At 32.5% G+C, this 21813-nt stretch overlaps 1 protein-coding gene across 1 annotated transcript in view; it reads left to right on the forward strand.

Moving 5' to 3' along the window:
• The window catches only part of LOC114332482 (atrial natriuretic peptide receptor 1), a 660741-nt gene extending 644587 nt beyond the window's left edge, over nucleotides 1–16154 (forward strand). The window contains exons 14-16 of the mRNA XM_050663631.1: nucleotides 1333–1507; nucleotides 4103–4293; nucleotides 15300–16154. Coding sequence (XP_050519588.1) covers nucleotides 1333–1507; nucleotides 4103–4293; nucleotides 15300–15551 — 618 coding nt within the window. The 3' untranslated portion in view covers nucleotides 15552–16154. The remainder of the gene's footprint in view (nucleotides 1–1332; nucleotides 1508–4102; nucleotides 4294–15299) is intronic.
• The last annotated feature ends 5659 nt before the right edge of the window (nucleotides 16155–21813 follow it).

Consider the following 21813-nt stretch of genomic DNA (forward strand, 5'->3'; position numbering starts at 1 on the left):
TCGTCAGCAAAACTTAGAGTATATAGGATAGTCGTTACTAACTTATGTTTTTCCAGGAATATTTTAAACAGGGTAGGGGATATCGAACAGCCCTGTAGCAGTCCCTTTGTTGTCTTGAATGGACTGCATATTATATTTCCCGTTTTGATAGATAATTTGTTATTCTTGTAGAGTGCTTTTCCTGCTAATATTAATATTCGTGGAACTTCGATGTATTCCATTGCTTTCCATAGCTTGGTTCCAGATATCGAGTCATAGGCCTTCTTAAAATCTACAAAAGCCAGATGGACGGATCTATTTTTGCCCATTATTTTTTCTATTAGTTGTTCGACCTTGTAAATGGGATCTAAGGATGCTTTTCCCGCTGTGAAACCTGCATGTTCTTCTCCGATTTTCTCCTTTATTTATTATTTTACTTAATTTTATTTTAATCGATAAACCCGAAATACCCTTAGATGTAGGGTTTCTAAGCTATTTCCTTGTGGCATTTTTATGATTAACTATTTATATGGGAAATAAGCCACAATTAAATTGAAAAAAATATTTTTTATTATTAAAAAAAATATTATTTTATAAATATTAGTATTATTTATAATTTAAACATATTAAAGTTAGAATTTAGTATTATTTTCTTGAGAGTAGATTAAATGTAAGACCAAATACTTACGATGACGGGTTAGTATCACGAAGTTTTTTCCTGGTTTTCCCTCGTGATTTACTATGGAATCTCTAGCGCGAGAATTTTACTGTCATCGTTGCATTTGGTTGTTTTTTTAAAGACAGATTTTTTGTGACGGATATTCTTGAGTTGGGGTTGATTTCATGTAATCGAATGATGAACTATCTTTCAGTAAAGTCGTCCCAGGAACGCAACTCATAAATATTGGCAATATCATTTTAAAGTCTTCTACTTTAAAATGTATAATATATGTCTGAATTGCCAATATAAATGAGTCAGATTAAATAAATTATTAGAAGAATATTTTACTTAGCAACAACATTTTTGTTTAATTTAGTAGTATTTTGTATTTTGACAACGACACCTGATTTGGGCGTCGAAACGTTAATAAAATTATTTTTTTCAATTTAATTGTGGCTTGTTTCCCATATAAATAGTTAATATTTATAATTTGCTATACTAAGTTCATTACCAAGCTAAGCTCACACTTATCGGTGGGTGTGTCATGTTGTCGCAGCTTGTCATTGGTTAAAAATTAATTTCTAACCAATGACAAATCTACGTCAAGCTTATGACAACTCTACGTAACCGTTAACTAGTTAACATATTCTAGTTGCGTTACGTAGGAGTTCCAATTATACTTTTCTTTTCAGGTGGAGACTATTGGTGACGCTTATATGGTCGTATCTGGTTTGCCAAAGAGAAATGGTAATTGTCATGCTAGAGAAATAGCTCGTATGTCGATTGCGCTATTAAACGATGTTAGGAAGTTCCGTATACGTCACATGCCTAATGAACCACTAAGACTTCGTATTGGAATACATACAGGTAAGATCATTAAGAAAGTAATGGTACAAAGTAGGCGGATCCGCAATGTCAATTTTAGGTCTCTGTAACATAATACCTTGGACATCATTCTAAAAGCAGCTCTGGTCTGCTCAATTCTCGATCTAATTTCACCGAGACTCTGGGTTACAATTTAACTAATATCCAAGGTAAACAATTTGATCACATTGCCAAGTTTGGTTCTATCTACATATATATATATATATATATATATATAGACGATATAGACGGTTTTATATTATGTTGTTTACTTATTACGAGTATTTTGGTTTTCCTTATACATATTTGGATCCAAGACCAATAATGACATATACATCAGAAACAAGACCCGATACAGCCACAACAAAAGACTACTGGAAACGGCAGATATGAGAGTACTGAGGAGAATTACAGGAAATACACTGAGAGATCGAAAGAGGAGCGAAGATATTAGAAGACAATGTAACGTACAGAGTATAAAAGAATGGACGCTAAATAGAAAAAGAGAATGGAACAACCACATAACCAGGATGGGGGAGACACGTGTGGTCAAAATAGCAAGAGATAAATCACCAATCGGTAGAAGAAGTATCGGCCGACCGCGCAAAAGATGGAGTGACAACCTTCCATAGAGGTATCAATGCTCCAATGAACAAGCAGAATTGCTTATAAAGAGGAAGAAGAAGAAGAAGAAGAAGAAGAAGAAGAAGAAGAAGAAGAAGAAGAAGAAGAAGAAGAAGAAGAAGAAGAAGAAGAAGAATATTTGGATCCAGAGCTGCTTCCTTACAGCTCTTATTGACACTGTCGAGGAATTTTTGCAGATCTCGAGTAGAAACTAGGAGTACTGTGTCCTACACATATCGCAAATTATTGATGTCTGCACGGTTAACAATTATTCTTTCTTGTTTTGAAAGTGCGAAGAATTTATCAAAGAACTAAACTTACGTGCATAGAAATCGGCTCACCTAAAAATTTGGTCATTTTTGAAGTCTCGTATTTCCTAAACCTGTTAGCCGATTTAAGTGATTTTTTTAATATGTTATAGCCTTATTCTTCAACAATATCGCTGTAATAATATTATTGTTAAACAGGTAAGTGTTATTTTATACCGGGTGTAACAATGATAGTGTGTTTTTTCCTCAAAGTTCGGAACACCCTGTGGAATATTCTAGCATATATAAAATATTGAAATTAAAACTCAACTGTAGCCTTAGGCTTTCTTAAAATTTTGCTTTTTGAATAATTCGCTTATGTTGGATAATAAAAAAGTTAGGTATTTTAACAACTAGCAACGTTCTTCATCAATACAGGGTGTTTCTAAATAAGTGCGACAAACTTTAAGGGGTAATTCTGCATGAAAAAATAATGATCGTTAGGTTTATAATCATATGTTCGCATATGCTTCGTTTCAGAAATACGGGATGTTGAATTTGTTAGTACAATCTGACGATTTATTTATTGCTCTAAAACCGCATGAGATATACAAGTGGAATTGGGTAGGTTTTAAGAGGTAATTATTGCGCATTTTTTGGCATACAGTTAAGAATTTTATATTCACCATTGGCGTGCATACCTACGGGTAATATGACCGGGTAATATGACCCGTATGCACGCCAATGGTGAATATAAAATTCTTAATTGTATGTCAAATATGCGCAATAACTACCTCTTAAAACCCACCAAATTTCATTTGCATATCTCAACCGGTTTTAGAGCAGTAAATAAATCGTCAGTTTGTAAAAAAAAATTGAACATCCCGTATCTCGAAAACGAAGCATTTGCGGACATATGTGTATAAATGAAACGGTCATTATTTTTCATGCAGAATTTCCCCTTAAAGTTTGTCGCACTTATTTTGAAACACCCTGTATTGATGAAGAACGTTGCTAGTTGTTAAAATACCTAACTTTTTTATTATCCAACATAAGCGAATTATTCAAAAAGCAAAATTTTAAGAAAGCCTAAGGCTACAGTTGAGTTTTAATTTCAATATTTTATATACGCTAGAATATTCCACAGGGTGTTCCGAACTTTGAGGAAAAAACACACTATCATTGTTACACCCGGTATAAAATAACACTTACCTGTTTAGCAATAATATTATTACAGCGATAGTGTTGAAGAATAAGGCTATAATATATTAAAAAAATCACTTAAATCGGCCAACAAGTTTAGGAAATACGAGACTTCAAAAATGACCAAATTTTTAGGTGGGCCGATTTCTATGCACGTAAGTTTATATCGCAATAGAACAATCATTGCCGCAAATAGTATTCCCTCGTTACCAGATAATTTCTAAAACCAGTATGAAGTCACTTAATTCTATGAATAATATACTACCTTTTGCTAAAAAAGTTAATATACTTCTTTTCTTATTGATATTTTAGTTCCCCTTTTTAGTAAGTAGTAATTTATATTACACGTTACACGTGTCTGGACCCGGATTTATGTTCCTTTATTTAATAGAATTTCAAGGTATTCCGTCCATTTACCTTAATTTATCTTTTCTACAATCTACATAATTTGTCACAGATTTTTGATACGTCTGAGAGATGAGTTTATTTTTTCTTATTAAAAAATTTAATTTCTTTCTTACAGGACCCGTTGTGGCTGGCGTGGTGGGACTTAAAATGCCGCGCTACTGTCTTTTTGGAGACACTGTAAACACTGCGTCTCGTATGGAATCCACTGGGGAATCTCTCAAGATACACATCAGCACTGCTACCAAAGATGTTTTAGACACATTCGGAACTTTCGAACTGGAATGCAGAGGTCCAATAGAAATCAAGGTAAATTTAATGATGATTTAAAAAAAATGGTTGTAAATTAACAATTTAAAACAACAGAATCGCTCAAACTTTTGCAAAGATCTTGTAAAACTAAAACTTTATCTGTCATTTCCTGTCATATAGTGCGATTATCGTAGCATTATAAATGAATCAATAAAATAGAGAACTCCGTGCCTTAATTGTTGCCGTAATTGTTAGGGCAACTCAAAAATACTGCAAGAAATAAAATAGTAAACGGAATCAAAAAATTAAGGATGTAGAGAATATCTTCTCTATCTTCATTACTTCCACAGCATCTCTTCAATTTGATTTATGTTTCGCTGTACAACAGATTACTCCAAAGACAAAATTTTAAACTAAATATTTTCGTTTGTACTTTAGCTATCTAGTTTAATTTCTACCCACTAAATTACCGTGAGACATAATAAAGGAGATATTAAGTTGGTTTTACAAAAGTTCTGAAACATATACGATCACTTCTGGTACTACCCAAAAGCATACATAGGTCAGACAGGTAGAGGTTTTAAATAACGTGTAACTGAGTATAGACCAAGTATTCTCCACGGTATCTAAAGATATGACTAAGGAAATGGACTATTTGTGAAGAAACAGCTGTGGATAGAAACTTAAAATGGTCCGAAACGAACAAATACGAAACAAATAGAAAATGGAACGCAATATAAGAGACGTGGTAGGAAAAAGACAGTTCGGACATTAAAAGAGAATGACAGAAGACAAATACCCTGAAAATATATTGGAGTGGATTCCGCTTGAGAAAATAAAGAGAGGTTGGCGTTCACAAGTTGGCGTCTTTTTTGTTTCAAATATATTTTCCAAGCCTGGAGAATATTATTGCCTACATTTTTTCTAAATAACTTTTGTGGATATTCTGTACCATAATAGAATTATCGACCAATGTCATACTAAAACTCACCCTGTATATTTATAACAAAATATATGATAATAATATGTTATAATAGAACATAATAGGTATATCTGCTAATTTATGTATAAAAAAATTAGCTATTATTAAAACAAAACAGGTAATTATGGTAATGCATTTTATGAAAAACCATGTTGAAAAACTATCTAATAATTAATCTTTGTTATACAGTATGGTGCAAATGTTTGGAATAAATTCGATATTTCGTAAGCCGGCGACTTTAAGGAAAATCCCGAAACAAGTCGATTTTTATTTTGAAATTATGATTCTTGGCATATATATCATACTAGTGACGTCATCCATCTGGGCGTGATGAAGTAATCGATGATTTTTTTAAATAAGAAGAGTGGTCGTGTGCTAGCTCATTTAAAAGGTTATTTAATTCTCTATTCAGTAATAAAAAACATAGCATAATTGTGTCATATCGTCATCATAATCGTATAGCATAGCATAGTGTGTCAAAAAAAATTTTTTTTAATTAAATTTATTGACACAAAAAGAAGAATATATGTAATTTATTTAATTTAAAATACATTTTGCTGCTGTCAGAAAACAGAAATAGATGTTTATTTGACAAATAAACATTGTTTTTCGCTTAAATTCAATGTTCAAGTTGCCACCTTGCCTCTTGGCAGTTTGAATAAGTATTTAATTTAAGCCAAAAACAATGTTTATTTGTTAAATAAACATTTTTTATGTTATCTGACAGTAATAAAATGTATTTTGAATTAAATAAATTACATAAATTCTTCTTTTTATGTCAATAATTTAAATCAAAAAAAATTTTTTGGGCACCCTGTATAAATAATTATGCTAATGTTTATATTACTGAATAGAGAATTGAATAGCCTTTCAAATGAGCTAGCACACGACCCCTATTCTCATTTAAAAAAATCATCGATACGTCATCACGCCCAGATGGATGACGTCACTAGTATGATATATATGCCAAAAAATCATAATTTAAAAATAAAAATCGACCTGTTTCGGGATTCTTCCTTAAAATCGCCGGCTTACAAAATAACGAATTTATTCCAAACATTTGCACCATACTGTATATCAGGGATCCTCACTAGGATTTCTTTGAGAGCCTAATAGTTTGAATGAAATTTTCCTCAGGGCCGCAAGTACAAGTGGTGGTATGAAATAACTTTATAACTATATGCCTATAACATAAGTTTAATACAAGTTACGTAAATTATAGATTATATGGACTGTTTTGCATGTAAAAAGTAGGAAAATGTCTTTTACTTGACTCCAGGAATGTCAAGTCCTGAATTTGTTAATTCTTTGAAGTCGACGGGCGAAATCTTTCACAGCTCTCTAGAATGGCATCTATGTTAGCAGGTTGGGAAGAAACTGAAATTCTCAAAATGTTTTTAACGTTCTTACTAGTTAGCCTAGATCTGTACTTGTTTTTTATGAACTTCAGCTTACTGAATGTAGATTCACCGACATATGTAGATGCAAAAATACATAAAATTTTCTGAGCACAGTCAATTAAGTTAGGAAATTTGTCATTTTCAACTGCTTCCCAAAACTTATAGTGAGCTTTTTCCTTCTTTTTTTCTTCAAAAATACTTTTGCGCTCTGTATCATTCTGAAGATCAATTAACTCATTTTTCAAATCCCTAGCTTCGTATCCAAAAATAGAAAGATGAGCTACATTTGCTGTTGTTATTGCCCATGTATTTTCCACCAAGCGAAATGGTTCTTGGAACTTCCTAAAGTCACTAAACCTTATATACATTTCATCCTTTAGATCTGCTAACAGCTTCAGTAGGTCAGAAATCTCTTGACTTTCATCTGGATTTTCATCAAACAGTGCTTTAACGAAAGGAAAGCTGGAATAATCTTCATTTGACAATTCTTCAATATACATATTCAGCTTCTGCTCCAGTGAAAACACAATACTCATCATTTTCGTTACAATGTTATTGTAATCTTCTTGCAATTTGGTCAATGTTTCATATCAGGAAACTTTTTATTCTTTGTAGCCAAAAACAGAGTAATCTCATGTCGAATGCTGAAGAAACGTTCCAAAACGTTACCCTTACTCAGCCATCTCACTTTTGTGTCGTAAAGAATCTCCGACATAAGTTCTTTCAAAAATTCTTGAAATTCTCTGTGGTTTAGTTCATTTGATCTTATGACATTCACAATCTTTACAAGTGATTTCATAACACAGCTGAAATTTTCACCAAATTTAGCAGCTAAGCTTTCTTGATGAATGATACAATGGAAACTCAATAAATTATCATTTCCCAAGTGTTTTTTCAACAGCTGAACAAACCCTATAATTCTCCCCAACATTGGTGGGCAACCATCAGTACACACAGAAAAAACCTTTTTCAAATAAATGCTATACTCGTTAAAAAAATTTACTATTGTGTTCAAATAATCAATACCTCGAGTTTGTCCAGTCATAGGAATCATGCCCAAAAAATCTTCTTTAAGAACACAATCCTTCGATACATACTTTATGAACAATAGCAGTTGAGAAATTGCCGTTATGTCAGTGGACAGTGTACTGTATATTGTATATTATTCTACGACTAATTTGAAAATATTAAGTAAGTGAGAATTATTATTAAATCGATGCTTCTAAAGTACCTATGGAAAAATCATTTATATCAGTACTTTAACGCAGATAGGACGTAGAAAAATTAGTAAACTGTGAAATGCAGATGACACACTTATAGGGATCATCCATAAACCATGTAGTAAAAACTTTGGAGTTTTTAATATCCTCCCACCCCTTCATCGTAAAGCGTCGTTTACATTCAAGGGCCTCCCTCATGTCGACGTCGCAATTGCAATTCATGACCCCCTCCCTTTTCAGTGGTTTAAAAAAAATTTAATGTTAATTCTGGGTTTTTTCATTTTTTCTCAATTTTATTCATATTAAGCTTTGTTTTTAAACCAAGAGGAGTAAACCAAAAAGACAGATTTACACCCAAGAAAGTCACTAGAAATATCACCAAATACATCTTCTCTTTTGGTTGATCATATCAGCCTTTGACGGTAATCCATAACTACGGTATGCGGCAAAATAAACAGTACTGAAATTCGTATGCCTCAAATTTGTATGTGTCATGTTCCGAAACGTATTGAGTGGTTTCTGAACGTTGTTATAACGTTTGTCAATATCATGTTAATGTTAGATACTTCAGGATGGTTTTCAGTTTTGCAGAAAAATTTTTATAATGGAGTACTATTTTCGGCCATACGGAAAAGGTTACGAAAATGATCCAAGCTTAAAATCAATAGTGGCTTCAGCAGGACAAGAGAGTCGCTTCGAATTCTGTGCGATCATTTTTGGAACTTCCACTCACCAGAACTAACGCCACCAGAAGCGTACATATGGGGAATTCTGAAGGGGTTACCGTCTGCGATTTCGGAATTGAGGACTAAAATTAAAGATTTTTTTCGTACCAGAGGCAGTGGTGGATCTAGAAATTTGCCTTGGGAGGGGAAATTTGCTTTAGGGGGGAACTTCCAATGAAAAACCAACCAAAATACATAAAAAAGATAAACTCAGATTACATAAAAGACATAAATAATAACTTATATGCATTAAGTTCCCTTAATTTTCCTAACTAGCATGTTTACTGGGTTGAATTTGTGTTTCTGTGGTTTCAGTTTTATGTGAGCTAATATATTTTTATGTTTGAACAATTTTTTTTCTTTAATTTTGGACCTTGTTAGGGTGGACATTTCCGCATTTTCCCTCCCCGTAGATCCGCCACTGGCCAGAGGGAATCTTTAACATATGGGGAAAGCTGAAGGAATCAGACAGATCCACCGTCTGCCATTTCGGAATTGCTGACTAGAATTAAAGATTTTTTCGTGTCAGAGGCAGTGGCGGATCTAGAAATTTGCTTTGGGGAGGCGGAAATTTGCCTTAGGGGAAAACTTCCAATGAAAACCCAACCAAAAGACATAAAAAAGTTAAACTCATAAGATTACATAAAAGACATAAATAATAACTTATAGGCATTAAGTTCCCTTAATTTTCCTAACTAGCGTATTTATTGGATAGAATTTGGCTTTCTGTGGTTTCGGTTTCATGTCAGCTAATATATTTTTATGTTTGAACAATTTTTTTCTTTAATTTTGGACGTTGTTAGGGGGGAAATTTCCTCATTTTCTCTCCCCGTAGATCATCCACTGACCAGAGGGTATCTTTGACATCTGTTTTATCAGGAACGTGCGTCGTCGTGAATAATGTGTGCAATGCTATATCATGCATACTATACTAGATATATAAATAACATAAACATTTCAATATCCATTTCAGTTTCAGTACTGTTTATTTTGCCGCATACTATAAAAAAACCGGCTATATATTAAACAAAATATGCATACTTAGAGCACATACGAGGAGAACGATACAAGTTTGAGCAATTGGTACTCGAAGGAAAGATAGAGGGTAAGAGAGGTCTAAGACGTAGAAAGATGTCATGGCTGCGTAATATTCGCCAGTGGACAGGAATCTACAGCTGTGAAATGCTGTGCAATGTTGCTAAAATAGAATAATTTAATCCTGAATATCTAACATCTCACCTGCCAAGACAATGTGCGTTGGACGCCTACGCAGAAATGCACGGCACCTTACGAAGAAGATCTACAACATAATGGGCAGATCCAATGAAGACTCTGGTGGGAAATTCCCTACAGGAAGCCGTCCACGGATAGTACAGCATCGCATCCAATGAAAAAAGTAAACTAGTAATATTTAGATTGGAGTGTCACCACGGCCTGAGAAGGGCTCAAGAAATGAAGAGGAGGATATTATATATGTATACGATAGGTATATCCTAAATATTGAGGCTTATCTACGTTTTTCTAACTATACTTATATATTAAGGCCATGACAGTAGAAAAAATTTCCACGCTTAATAGACCAGGGCGCATCTCTAAAAATATTAGTACGTTTGGATGTTGAGAGGTGACTCATATATTTTGCAGAAATTGCTTGAAAATAACTCATATAATAATATTTGAGTTATCCTCCCACTTAAAAAGGTCCGGAACATTGTTTAAATAATCAAAATGTCAAAAAATGAAGGAAAATTCGATTTTGTTCTTGGTTTTTTTATTGTAACTTTAAAAGTATTAATTTTCGAGAAAAGTTGCACCGACATAAAAGTTGCGTAGATAAATTTCCTACAATATAGGATTACCTGAAAATTTTAAAAATTGTCACCCTTATTGCAAAATAGCAATAATTTCGAAAAAACCATAAAAAACAAGTTTTCGCATTTTACGTTTTTCAACCATTTATGCTACACTTAGGACCTTCATATTTCACCCAGAAAAACTTTATGGTATGATAAAATAAATTTTGCAATCCAGCTTTCGCAAAAAAAAATTATTTTTTCAAAATGTTGCAGCACTGAAAATAAGGAAGACAGCAAGTTGATTTTTTTTACATATAAAAGAATACTGTACATACCTTTGCAATTTGCAAAATTAAAATCGGTTAACTACCACGGCGCGGCGTCAGGAATTTTTTTAAATAAATATTAATTTTTTGTGCTACGCGCAGGACAACGGATACGTTCGCTCTGATTGTGCATTCCAATGACGTTTGATATTGATTGATAAATTTGAATTTTTGGTACATTTCGAAATAAATAAATAAATTTGTTTATTGCAAAATAAAAACACATACTCTGTCATTTCGAATAACACTTTTTTTAGCAAAAACTGTCTTGGTTCATATATTTTAACTTAGTAAATAAAAGTGTTTTATTTTTAAACATATGCAATTGTTTAAACAATTTTTCACAAACAATAATCAAATTAGTTTGATTTTTGTTGAATCAAAATATGAACATACAACAAAATATAGAATAAGAAAATAATATATTAGATAAAGATTGGAAGAAATTTTTGTGGAAATCAACTTGTGTGAATCGAGCACCGCTGTCCTGCGCGTAGCACCAAAAATGAATGTTTATTTAAAAAAATTCCTGACGCCGTGGTAGTTAACCGATTTTAATTTTGTAAATTGCAAATGAAAGATACAGTATTCTTCTATTTGTTAAAAAAATTTACTTGCTATCTCCTTTATTTTCAGTCCTGCAACATTTTGAAAAAATGAATTTTTTTTGCGAAAGCTGGATTGCAAAATCTATTAAACCGATCTTAACTAAATTTACAGTATTGTTTTATCATTTCATAAAGTTTTTCTGGGTGAAATATGAAAGTCCTAAGTGTAACAGAAATGGTCAAAAAGCGTAAAATCCGAAAACTTGTTTTTTTTATTTTTTTCGCAATTATTGCTATTTTGCAACAAGGGTAACAATTTTAAAAATTTTTAACCAATCTTATATTGTAGTAAATTTAATTACGCAAATTTCTTTTTAGTGCAACTTTTCTCGAAAGTGAACACTTTTAAAGTTATAATCAAAAAACGAAGAAAAAATCGAATTTTTCCTTCATGTTTTGAGATTTTGATTATTTAAACAATGTTCCGGACCTTTTTGAGTGGGAGGATAACTCAATTATTATTATGAGTTAATTCCAAGCAATTTCTGCAAAAAAATTGGAGTCCCCTCTCAACGTCCATCTCAAAACAGATCCGCCCTGGACTATAAAGTGTGTTAAAATATTTGTCTGCCTACACGAAGGTAATTTTATAAAGTAGATGTTAATCCAGTTTGAACAGAAGCTTTATCATAAATAACCCATTTTAGAATTCAATACCAATTTATACATACCTTTCGAATTCTTTCTTTTAAAATTAGCAGAATGTAATACCATTAAAAAGAGTTAGTAGCAATAAATCTTCACGAATGATATAAGGAGTAAACACGTATTGCATGCTAAAAATATTCGCTGGAGTTCTACACGCGTTTTCCAATATTTTTACGGTAATGAATCGTCTTCCTGAGTTAAGTTGTATCAATCAGAAATAACCTCATTTTATTGTAAAAAAACTCAAACATGAAGTAAAAACCACTTCTACGTAATTGGTATATTTATTAAAAATTTTAAAAATCCCAATGGATTAAAAAAATGTGTCCAATTCAAAACGTTTTCGGACCTATCATTCCATCATCAGTGAATCTAAAATAGAATAAGTAATCCCACTAATAAATTTGAAAGATGGTTGAAATTTTAAAATTTAAAAATTTTAAAAAATGTGGTTCTGATTACTTGCTAACTTACTCGAATAATTGCTAAATAACCCCATAACCAAACAGTGGTTGAAACTATAAAATTCAATCTACATTATGTTGTAGTGATATTGAGCAGGCTAAACGCCGATGTTAAAAGATATAACCTCCGGGAACATGGTGAAAAATGTGAGTGTTTAAAATGAATTATACGAATTAGCTTCTACAGAAGGGCGACTGCCACAGTTGTATAGCAGAAATCAATTTACCATCTGCAAAGAATCATTCATTTCTTTAGACATGGTTCAAAAACTAAACATTTCATTTCGCGAGTATGTTAGAGAAACGTCTTTGTCGGGCGGGTAAGGCTATCAGCGATGTGTTTGCAAACGTAAATAAAATGTAAAACAGATAAGTGTAAATAAATGTAAAAAAATGGAATGTTATGTAATTCCAAGTTCTATGAGAGTTTGCCATGTCACAACAAATAGTAAGTAAGTAAAGTAGTAAAGTAGTAGTATTAATTCAGGCAAAAAAGCTCAATTCAGGTTAAACAAAATGTCTCTTATTGTTTTTAATTCAGTTTAATAAAAATCACACATTGATTTTAATTGATTGTAATTATTGAAAATAATTTCCTACATTTACCGTCGACTCTGGTAATAGTATACAATTACCAATTATCTACTCTTACCGTAACATATCTAAACCAAGTCAGCAAATCTGTCCGATATTTCTAATTTTTTTATTGAAAGTATATTGAAAATACAATATAACAAAAATAATAATTCAGTTTATTACAGTCTAAAATAGCGGTTCTCAATATATGGTACATGTACCACTGGTGGTACATATCATTATTTGCGGTGGTACACAAAACACAAAAAAAAATTAAAATAGTAGTACAGTCGAACCCGCTTATTAGAGTGCCGGATATAGGAATATCCCGGTTAAAGAAATAGAAATTTGAGGCCCCGAAACGGTTTTACTGGCCACTAATGATCGGTTATTAGAATATTCCGGTTATAGGAATACTTTTGCTTGGTACGAAGGCTCTCCAATAAGCGGGTTCGACTGGTCGAACCCGCTTATTAGAATACCGGTTATACGAATATCCCGGTTTAAGGAAGAGAAAATTGAGGTCCTGAAAAGTGTGTACTAGTTACCAATGATCGGTTATTAGGAATACTTTTGCTTGGCACGAAGGCTATTCCAATTAGAGGGTTTGTAGTTAGTTAGTCTTGATAATACAATCTGAAAATATGGGTGGTACCAAAAATAATAAAAGGAAATGTAGGTGGTACACAGTGTTACCAATCGGCGGATAATTATCCGATTTGCGTACCTTTTTGAGAGTTGTCGTATCTTCTTCGTATCTTTAGATAAATCGGATATTTGCGGATATTTTTCAGTGTATCTACCATCGACTAAAACTTTCTCATCCATATATTCCCAACACCAACAACACATTAATTTTGTTTGGTTCCACCCAAATTTTTATAAATAGCCTATACTGGATGAATGTTAGTGACATCCGATACTTTTCATCTTTTGACAAAAGGGACATGTGCCGATTCTTTTGTTTAGAATTTAAATGCACAAGTGCATCCATTTAAGGCATACTAATCCAATTCAAATTTCAAAAACCGTCTGCCCTCCGATGGTATTTATGAGTTTTTAGTCTTTAAACTTATGAAAGCTAATTCACGCACGATTTAGTTTTATTTTCATTTTATGTACTATGTAGTGCAGTGCTTAAGTAAACGTTTCCAGATTTCTCGGACATGAGATGAATAAATCTACATAGTTCTTTTTTGTAAAGTTCTATCAAATCTAATATCTTAAACAAAACCATTTCATCAAAACATGTTATACTTACCTAATTATATTTATGATTTTTTTGAGGAATGTAATGGTACTATGCAGAAAAGAACTTTCCGGCACAGAAACGTCACTTTTCTGCACACTACTGTCAGTTATGCTGTGAGAAAATATTAAGTTTGTTAACATAAAATTGTGCAGAAAAATGCATGTGGAATAGTGGTTGTAGAAAAATCTACTTATTTGAAACTAGTAATATCTAGATATCTACTAATTAACTCAAAAATCCTTCAAATTTTTTGCCTATAAAAATTATTTAGTCCTTAATAACTACAAGACTGTCAATTTACGATTTAGAATTTAACACTTATGATAATACAAAATGCGAATAATATCATAATAGTAAGTAAATAGTATTTACATACATGAATTAGGTAATAATCAGCTAGGATACGAGATTTTCATCTATAAACGAAAATTTTTCAACTGTGAAATAGAGAATTAAGTAGATTAAAGGGCCGGTTGTTCGAACGCTAAACAGAAATGGAATCAACTGATCATTATCAAATATTTAATTACTGTCAATGTCTACTTTGATTGGGTTGCTGAAAACATAATTTATTACAATTATGAGATTAATTGATTAATTAATCAATTATGTTAATAATTGTTACGTTAATTGATAATTAATAATTAATTAATCAATCAATTATGTTAATTATCATAATGATAATTGATTACAATCAACTGATTGGCGTACGAACAACGGATTTTGTTATTTGATGGTTGTTAAGGGGACTAAAAGAATAACATTGGCAACATTGATTTTAATAACAGAATAATTTTTGACCTAGCGTACCTTTTCGTGACAAATCGGATATTTTTCGAGCGATAATCGGATAATCTAGAGAAATGCGATTGGCAACACTGGTGGTACATGACTCAAAAAGGTTGAGAACCGCTGGTCTAAAATATCTAAGAAAAATGTTTCTTTAAATTTAAACAAATTTTAAGGGTTAAAAAAATAAAATTTTCAGTGATTTATAAATATGAGGCTGGTCTATAATGGCTTAAGAAAAATTTAAACTAATTAATAACTAGAAAAATCTTTCCAGGGAAAAGGACGAATGACAACATATTGGCTGAAACGGGAGCAGAAGGTAACGACACAGCCTGGTCCATCTCTAGAGAACAAAACAACAAAGCTCCCTTCAACTCCAATTCCTCAACATCTCCGTAGAGGAATCGGCACTAGAGCTGAATCCGACTCAAATCCACGAATTGTTGCTACGCCCAGCGGCGAAGAAGCTGCCATTCCTCTTCTTGCTGTTACAACTTCCAATAGTGAAAGTGACTCCCATGCTTAAACACTCCTTATCAATGGTAAATGTTATCCCTCCTCACCGTAAAGGTAAGCTGTATTAGCCCTACTTTATGGAAATGGCAGCGACTTGTTTTAATATGGTTATTCGTGGAAGATTTTTCCAATGGAAACCAGTTTGGTTTCTTGGATATTTTGAGATTTTTATTTTTATTAGTGAGACTGTTCTCTAAGACTAAACTTATGTAAATGGATCAACAAATGTATATCTTCATTAAAAATAAAAGAGAATATAATATATAGGACAAAATACACTTAAATCTTGACTGTTTTTGAGTACTGAAATAGTTCTATAAAAATATGGCATGGATATATTATACTAAAGGAGACTTTTACTTCCTAAATTGAAAAAAAAACAATTTTTAAATATTTTTAAAGAAAAAACTATTACATTTATGGTTATAATCTTTTTATACATTGTTAAGAAGGTTTCGAGGTATACAAAAAAAATGTTTTTTGTACTTTTACTTGTTTTTCACCACTATACAGGGTGGTTCAAAGCACAACGTCTTCCTGTAACAATTTTTTTAATTCCAATGGGATTCAATTCGTGAAACTTACAACTAATAAATAAACATTTTAAAAGGTATTTTCTTATTTTTATGGCCTTTATACGCAATTTTATAAACAGTTCGAAAAACGTCTGTTTTGGAAAAACGAATTAACCCCTGTACTAAAAGGGTGGGGTATTTTTTTAACTTTTTAGAGGTTTCTTTAGTAGTCGCATATATAAAGTATCAAAAAAATTTTGGTTTACTGAGATCGGTGTACTACATTTTGAGAAAAACGTCTCCCAGTTTTGAAAAATGTCATTTCGAGAAAAACACTTTAAAATATTTTTACTGGAATATTTATTTCATGTGGTGCTTCATGTGGTCCATATTAAGGTTCGGACCAATGACGCGTTGCTGAACGTGTTGAAACGGTTTACCAATTTAAACGTCGTCAAAGAGAGATAGAAAATATTTAATAGTGCAAAGGAAAGAGAAAGTTGGCAAGCCAAATTACTGTAAAATTAATAAATATTTACTTTTATGCTAAAATCAGTCGGACCATCATGTTCCCAAGAATATGTCCCTACACCGTGGGCGGTAGAAATTTTATTACATTGGTTAATTCATACAATGATAAAAATCTTAACACAACATATTTAGACATAGTAAAATTACCACGGCACTGATCGTATCAGCTCCCTAGTTTAGTCGAAAGGGGGACGTTTTAGCACCTGTATGTTAAATTTCTTTGAACTGTGTTATTTTACCGACAATTCATCGGAAAAGGATCCACGCTTCTCAGGACAATATAAATAGAGTAAAGAGGCAATAAATAGAGAAATTTCGATAGAAATTTCTCTATTTCACATTGAGTTGAATCCCATCAGGGCCTATTTTACCACTAGACCCGTGAGTCACCTGCCTCGGGCCCGCATTTTAATAGGGCCCGAAAACGTCACCAAAAAAATTATTGTATTGCAATAACAAAATAAATTTTCAAAATTCTTTCATTTTGCGAACGGGAAATGGTATGATATCTAACAAAAAGAGTCATATTCATAAACCATGAACCGTTCTCCATGTTGTCCATTTAATTGTCTATATGTATTTTATTATAAATAAAACATCATATTATTAATCAACAAATATGTTTTTATTAAACTATTGAAGGAAAACAGAAATAACGACAATTACAGTAGGAAAAATGAAAGAATACCCATGAACGAACATATAGAACACGCTGTATTTTCCTGTCACCGTGTCACACAAAAAATTTGCCAGCGCAAGTACATGTAATAATTATTGTTACAAATGTTACATGTAGGTACTTGCACTGGACAATTTTCTTTGTGACACGGTGACAGGAAAATACAGCGTGTTTTATATGTTCGTTCATGGGTACTCTTTCATTTTTCCAACTGTAAATACTGTCAATTAATCTAATAAATAGGAAATGGCTGTTGTCGGTGGACGTATTTCATTAGTTGTAATGTATATTTACATTTAACTATATGTAATATAATAATATAACTATACATAATACGTTATAACATATTTAACACAATATGAAACTTAATTAACTTGAAAAATAAACACAATATTAGTAGTTATAAATTCCAATTAACATAAACAAAATGAGCTAATGTCACTGTCACTAAAATAAATGATAAACGTCAAAATTTTTAGTAAACAAGATATAAACGTAAAAAATATACTGACATTGTTACAGTTAAAATTCCTTTAAACATTTTTCAACGTTAATTATTGATATAAATTACAATAATTATTGTATTAAATAAACAACTTTATTTATTTGCAGTTTATATACGATTAATATTAAAAGTGGCATGCGTCACTTGAATCTAACTTCAGCCCGTGAGTAATGAATTATTACTCACGGGTACAGCAATGGGTGCTATTATCTATGAAAAAATAGCGAATAATGAGCATGTTATTAAACGGTCGTAGAAAAAAATATAAAATCAGTAATTATTTAAATCTATTAATATTATGCTTATTTCGATGCGTCCCCTTACTTCGACTGCCTTTAAAATGACCACCAGATCCAGGCATTTTTTCCTCTTTTCAAAACAATAATTTTCAATAATAACGTTTTCGCTTTATAAGTTTTAGAACCCATCTGTCGAGTTGCAGCTACACAGGTCAGGCATCGCGAGCGTTGTTGTATACAAATTAGTTTTAGCTCAGGTAGGTACCATAATAAATATAGCTATAACTTCGTTTTTATTTCGAACTTCTTAATAAAATTTGTTTTCTTAATAAAATGTTTTTATTTAAAAAACAAAAATCGATTTTTTTTTAATTTAGAACGTAAAAGTCCCCTTAAAACAGAAAATTAAATATGTCGTACTTTTTATTTAATTGGGCAACCATTTTTATTTATCATAAGATAACTTCAATAAAAATATTTAAAGTCCAGTTTATTATTTCACCGTTTCTACTACCATATCTCCATCGCTTTTATATCCTTAATGGAACCGTTCTCCTGTGTTTCACTCACAAGTTTTTAAGAAAAAAATATACAGGGTGTCCAGAAACTCTACCGACAAATGAAGACAGGAGATTCCTCAAATAATTTTAGGATATTTTAACCTAATTCACCTAGTCCAAAAATGCTTCCTAAGGGAGCTAGAGCTCTTTGAAGATAGCGTCTTGTAATTAGCTTTTCTTAAATAACTCCAGAACGCTTCTATTGAGAAAAACAAAAATTGGTACACGTATTCATCTTCCATAGGTAAATCGATTCCATGCATTGCGAATTTCTAGTACCGGTCATAGGCGTCCGTTTTGGGTAGGGCAACAGTTATTTTATCGCATAACTTTTTTATCTTGAATTTTTAAGCATCTTTGACTCTGGATTATTAAATGGTGAGGTATTTTACAATTAAAAGGTACTCTTGTTTTAAGTCGATATGATACACCGTTTTCTAGAAAAATCGATTTGAAAATTTTTCTTTTTTTGAATTTTCAAAAAAAAATTCAAAAAAAACTATTTAGAAATCCGAAAACTGGTACGTTTATTTATATTTCAGAGATGAATCGATTTCATTAATTGCGAATTTCTAGTGCGGGTCATATGCGTCCGTTTTGGGCAGGTCAACGGTTATTTTATCGCATAACATTTTTGTCTTAATTTTTAAGCATTTTTGACTCTAGATTATTAACTTATGAGGTATTTTAATACTAAAAGTTACTCTTGCTTTAAGTTGTACACCGTTTTTTTTTAATTTTTCAATTTTTTTTCAAATTCAAAAAACGAAAAATTTTCAAATTGATTTTTCTAGAAAACCGTGTGTCCTATCGACTTAAAACAAGAGTACCTTTTAGTACTATAATACCTCACAATTTAATAATCCAGTATCAAAAATGCTTAAAAGTTAAAGACAAAAAAGTTATGTGATAAAATAACCGTTGCCCTTCCCAAAACGAACGCCTATGATCGGTACTAGAAATTCGCAATGGATGGAATCGATTTATCTCAGGAAGATAAATATACTCACCGATTTTCGTTTTTCTAAATTGAAGCGTTCTGGAGGTATTTAAGAAAAACTAAGACTTTTACAAGACGCCATTTTCAAAGAGCTCTAGCTCCCTTAGGAAGCATTTTCGGACTAGGTGAATTGAGCTTAATTGTCTTTAAATTATCTGAAAAATCTCCTGTCTTGGTTTGTCGGTAGAGTTTCTGAACACCCTGTATTTATGCAAGGTAGGGATATCCCAAATGTTTCAACTTACTGTCGTTGCAACCGCATAGTCTGGATCTTTCACGCATTATACAAAAACTTTGTTGCAACTTACTTAACTGGTATCCAAGCCTCTTTTTGTTTTTTATAGTCGTCCTCCTTCTTCTTCTCGATGTGCCAATCCGTGACGAATGTTAGCGATCATCATGGCAATGTTTATCTTATCTTCAGCAGCGCGAAAGAGCTATGTTAAACCAGGTTCTGAGGTTCTTAACTAGGATGTTTTTCTTCTTTCTGGACCTCACTTTACAAATATATTTCCGTGCAGGATGGCTTGTAACTATCTGGATTCATTTCGCATAATGTGTTCGAAGTAGGTATTGTAACTTTCGAGATTTGATGGTGGTCAGTACCTCTCGGTTCTTCTGAATTCTTCCGAGGACCTCTTCATTTGTGACTCGGTCAGTCCATGGGATTTTTAAGTATTATCCGATATAGCCACATCTCAAATCCTTCCAATTTTCTGCACATATCTTCGTTCAAGATCCATGATTCAACAACTTAAAAAAGGACCGAGAAAACGCAGCAGTCTTATTTTTAAACTAAGTGAGAGCTCTTGAAGAAGGCCCCTGCAGTTGAAGGTTGATCTAGCTTTTCCGATGAGCGCTCTTATCTCTTGGTTATGGAACCATTCTTCATTTATTATGGTGCTGAGGTAGTTGTAGTACGTTGCTCTTTCTGCAGGGCTTTGGTTGACTTTCTGTTAGACTTCTATTATCTTTTTTTTGCTAATATTCATGAGTTTTATCCAGGGCCGGATTTAAGGGGGGCAGGCTGGGCAGCTGCCCGGGGCTTCCACATTTTGGGGGCCCCCACAAAGCCTCAAACATAAGAGGTTCATTTAACAGATATTGGCAGGAGACACAAGAACTCGCCATCGACAATGTATGTAAAGTATAAAGTGAAGGAGCGTAGGAGTGATAATATAATACATTGTTCATGTTTTTCACCTTTTACCGGGTGAGTGTATTGCTTCGTTTGTAAATTCTTATCTAGTGTTCGTACACATTTTAGCCGCAGAGGATTTTGTGATTGGAAACATGCAGATAGTATGCTTATGGATCATGAAATGTCTAAAGCACACGAAAGAATTGGGCGTACCTATTGATACTGAAATAGTAAAACAAGCCGAAGCAATAAAGAATTATTGGAAAATACTCAAAAGACTAATTTTAGTGTTATAAAGTTTATTTGTGAACGAGATTTAGCATTTCGCAGCGAAAATGAGTTGTCGAGTTACAAAATGAAAATTATTTGGAAATACTCCAGTTATTAGCTGAATATGATCAATTTTTGAAGCACGATATTAATAAATATTCAAATCCTGGAAGCGGACATGTCAACTATTTTTCATCAACCATATGTGAGGAAAGTGTACATCCGATGGATCAAAACGTATTAAATGAAATAGTTTTAAGAATTAAGAAGTCAAAATATTATTCAGTTCTTACCAATCCATTAACTGTGATATTTCGTTACATAGAAGGTTTCACTCCTGTTGAAAGGTTTACCATATTTTTGCCAAATCGCGGTCATAAAGCAGAAGATATATTTAATTATCTAATGTCATTTTTGCAAGAACATGATATCGATTTGAAAAACTGCAGGAGACCGTCCTACGTTAATGCGTCAGTTATCAGTGGAAAATACAATGGTGTTCAGGCTGAAATTATAGAACAAAAAGGTACGTATCCATACGTGGGTGCTCCCTGCTCGGTGTAGCTGCTCAAATGGATACGGCATGCCCTCCCCTACATATAACCCGCAAATCGGTTGAATGAAAGAGGGTGAGCGCCATGGGGCGAGCACCAACGTATCCACTATGTGGAGCTGCTACACCGAGCATGGAGCACCCACGTTTAGATACGTACCTTAATATCTTGGAGTTGTGGATTCCTTGTGTCGCCCACTCTCTAAATTTAGTTTCAAAAGCTGCAACTGAGTGTTATCATGTAGCATAGCACAGCAGTCTTTAATTTCTTAGAAGAAC

The sequence above is a fragment of the Diabrotica virgifera genome, chromosome 10 (genome assembly GCF_917563875.1).
Source record: "Diabrotica virgifera virgifera chromosome 10, PGI_DIABVI_V3a".
NCBI lineage: Eukaryota > Metazoa > Arthropoda > Insecta > Coleoptera > Chrysomelidae > Diabrotica > Diabrotica virgifera.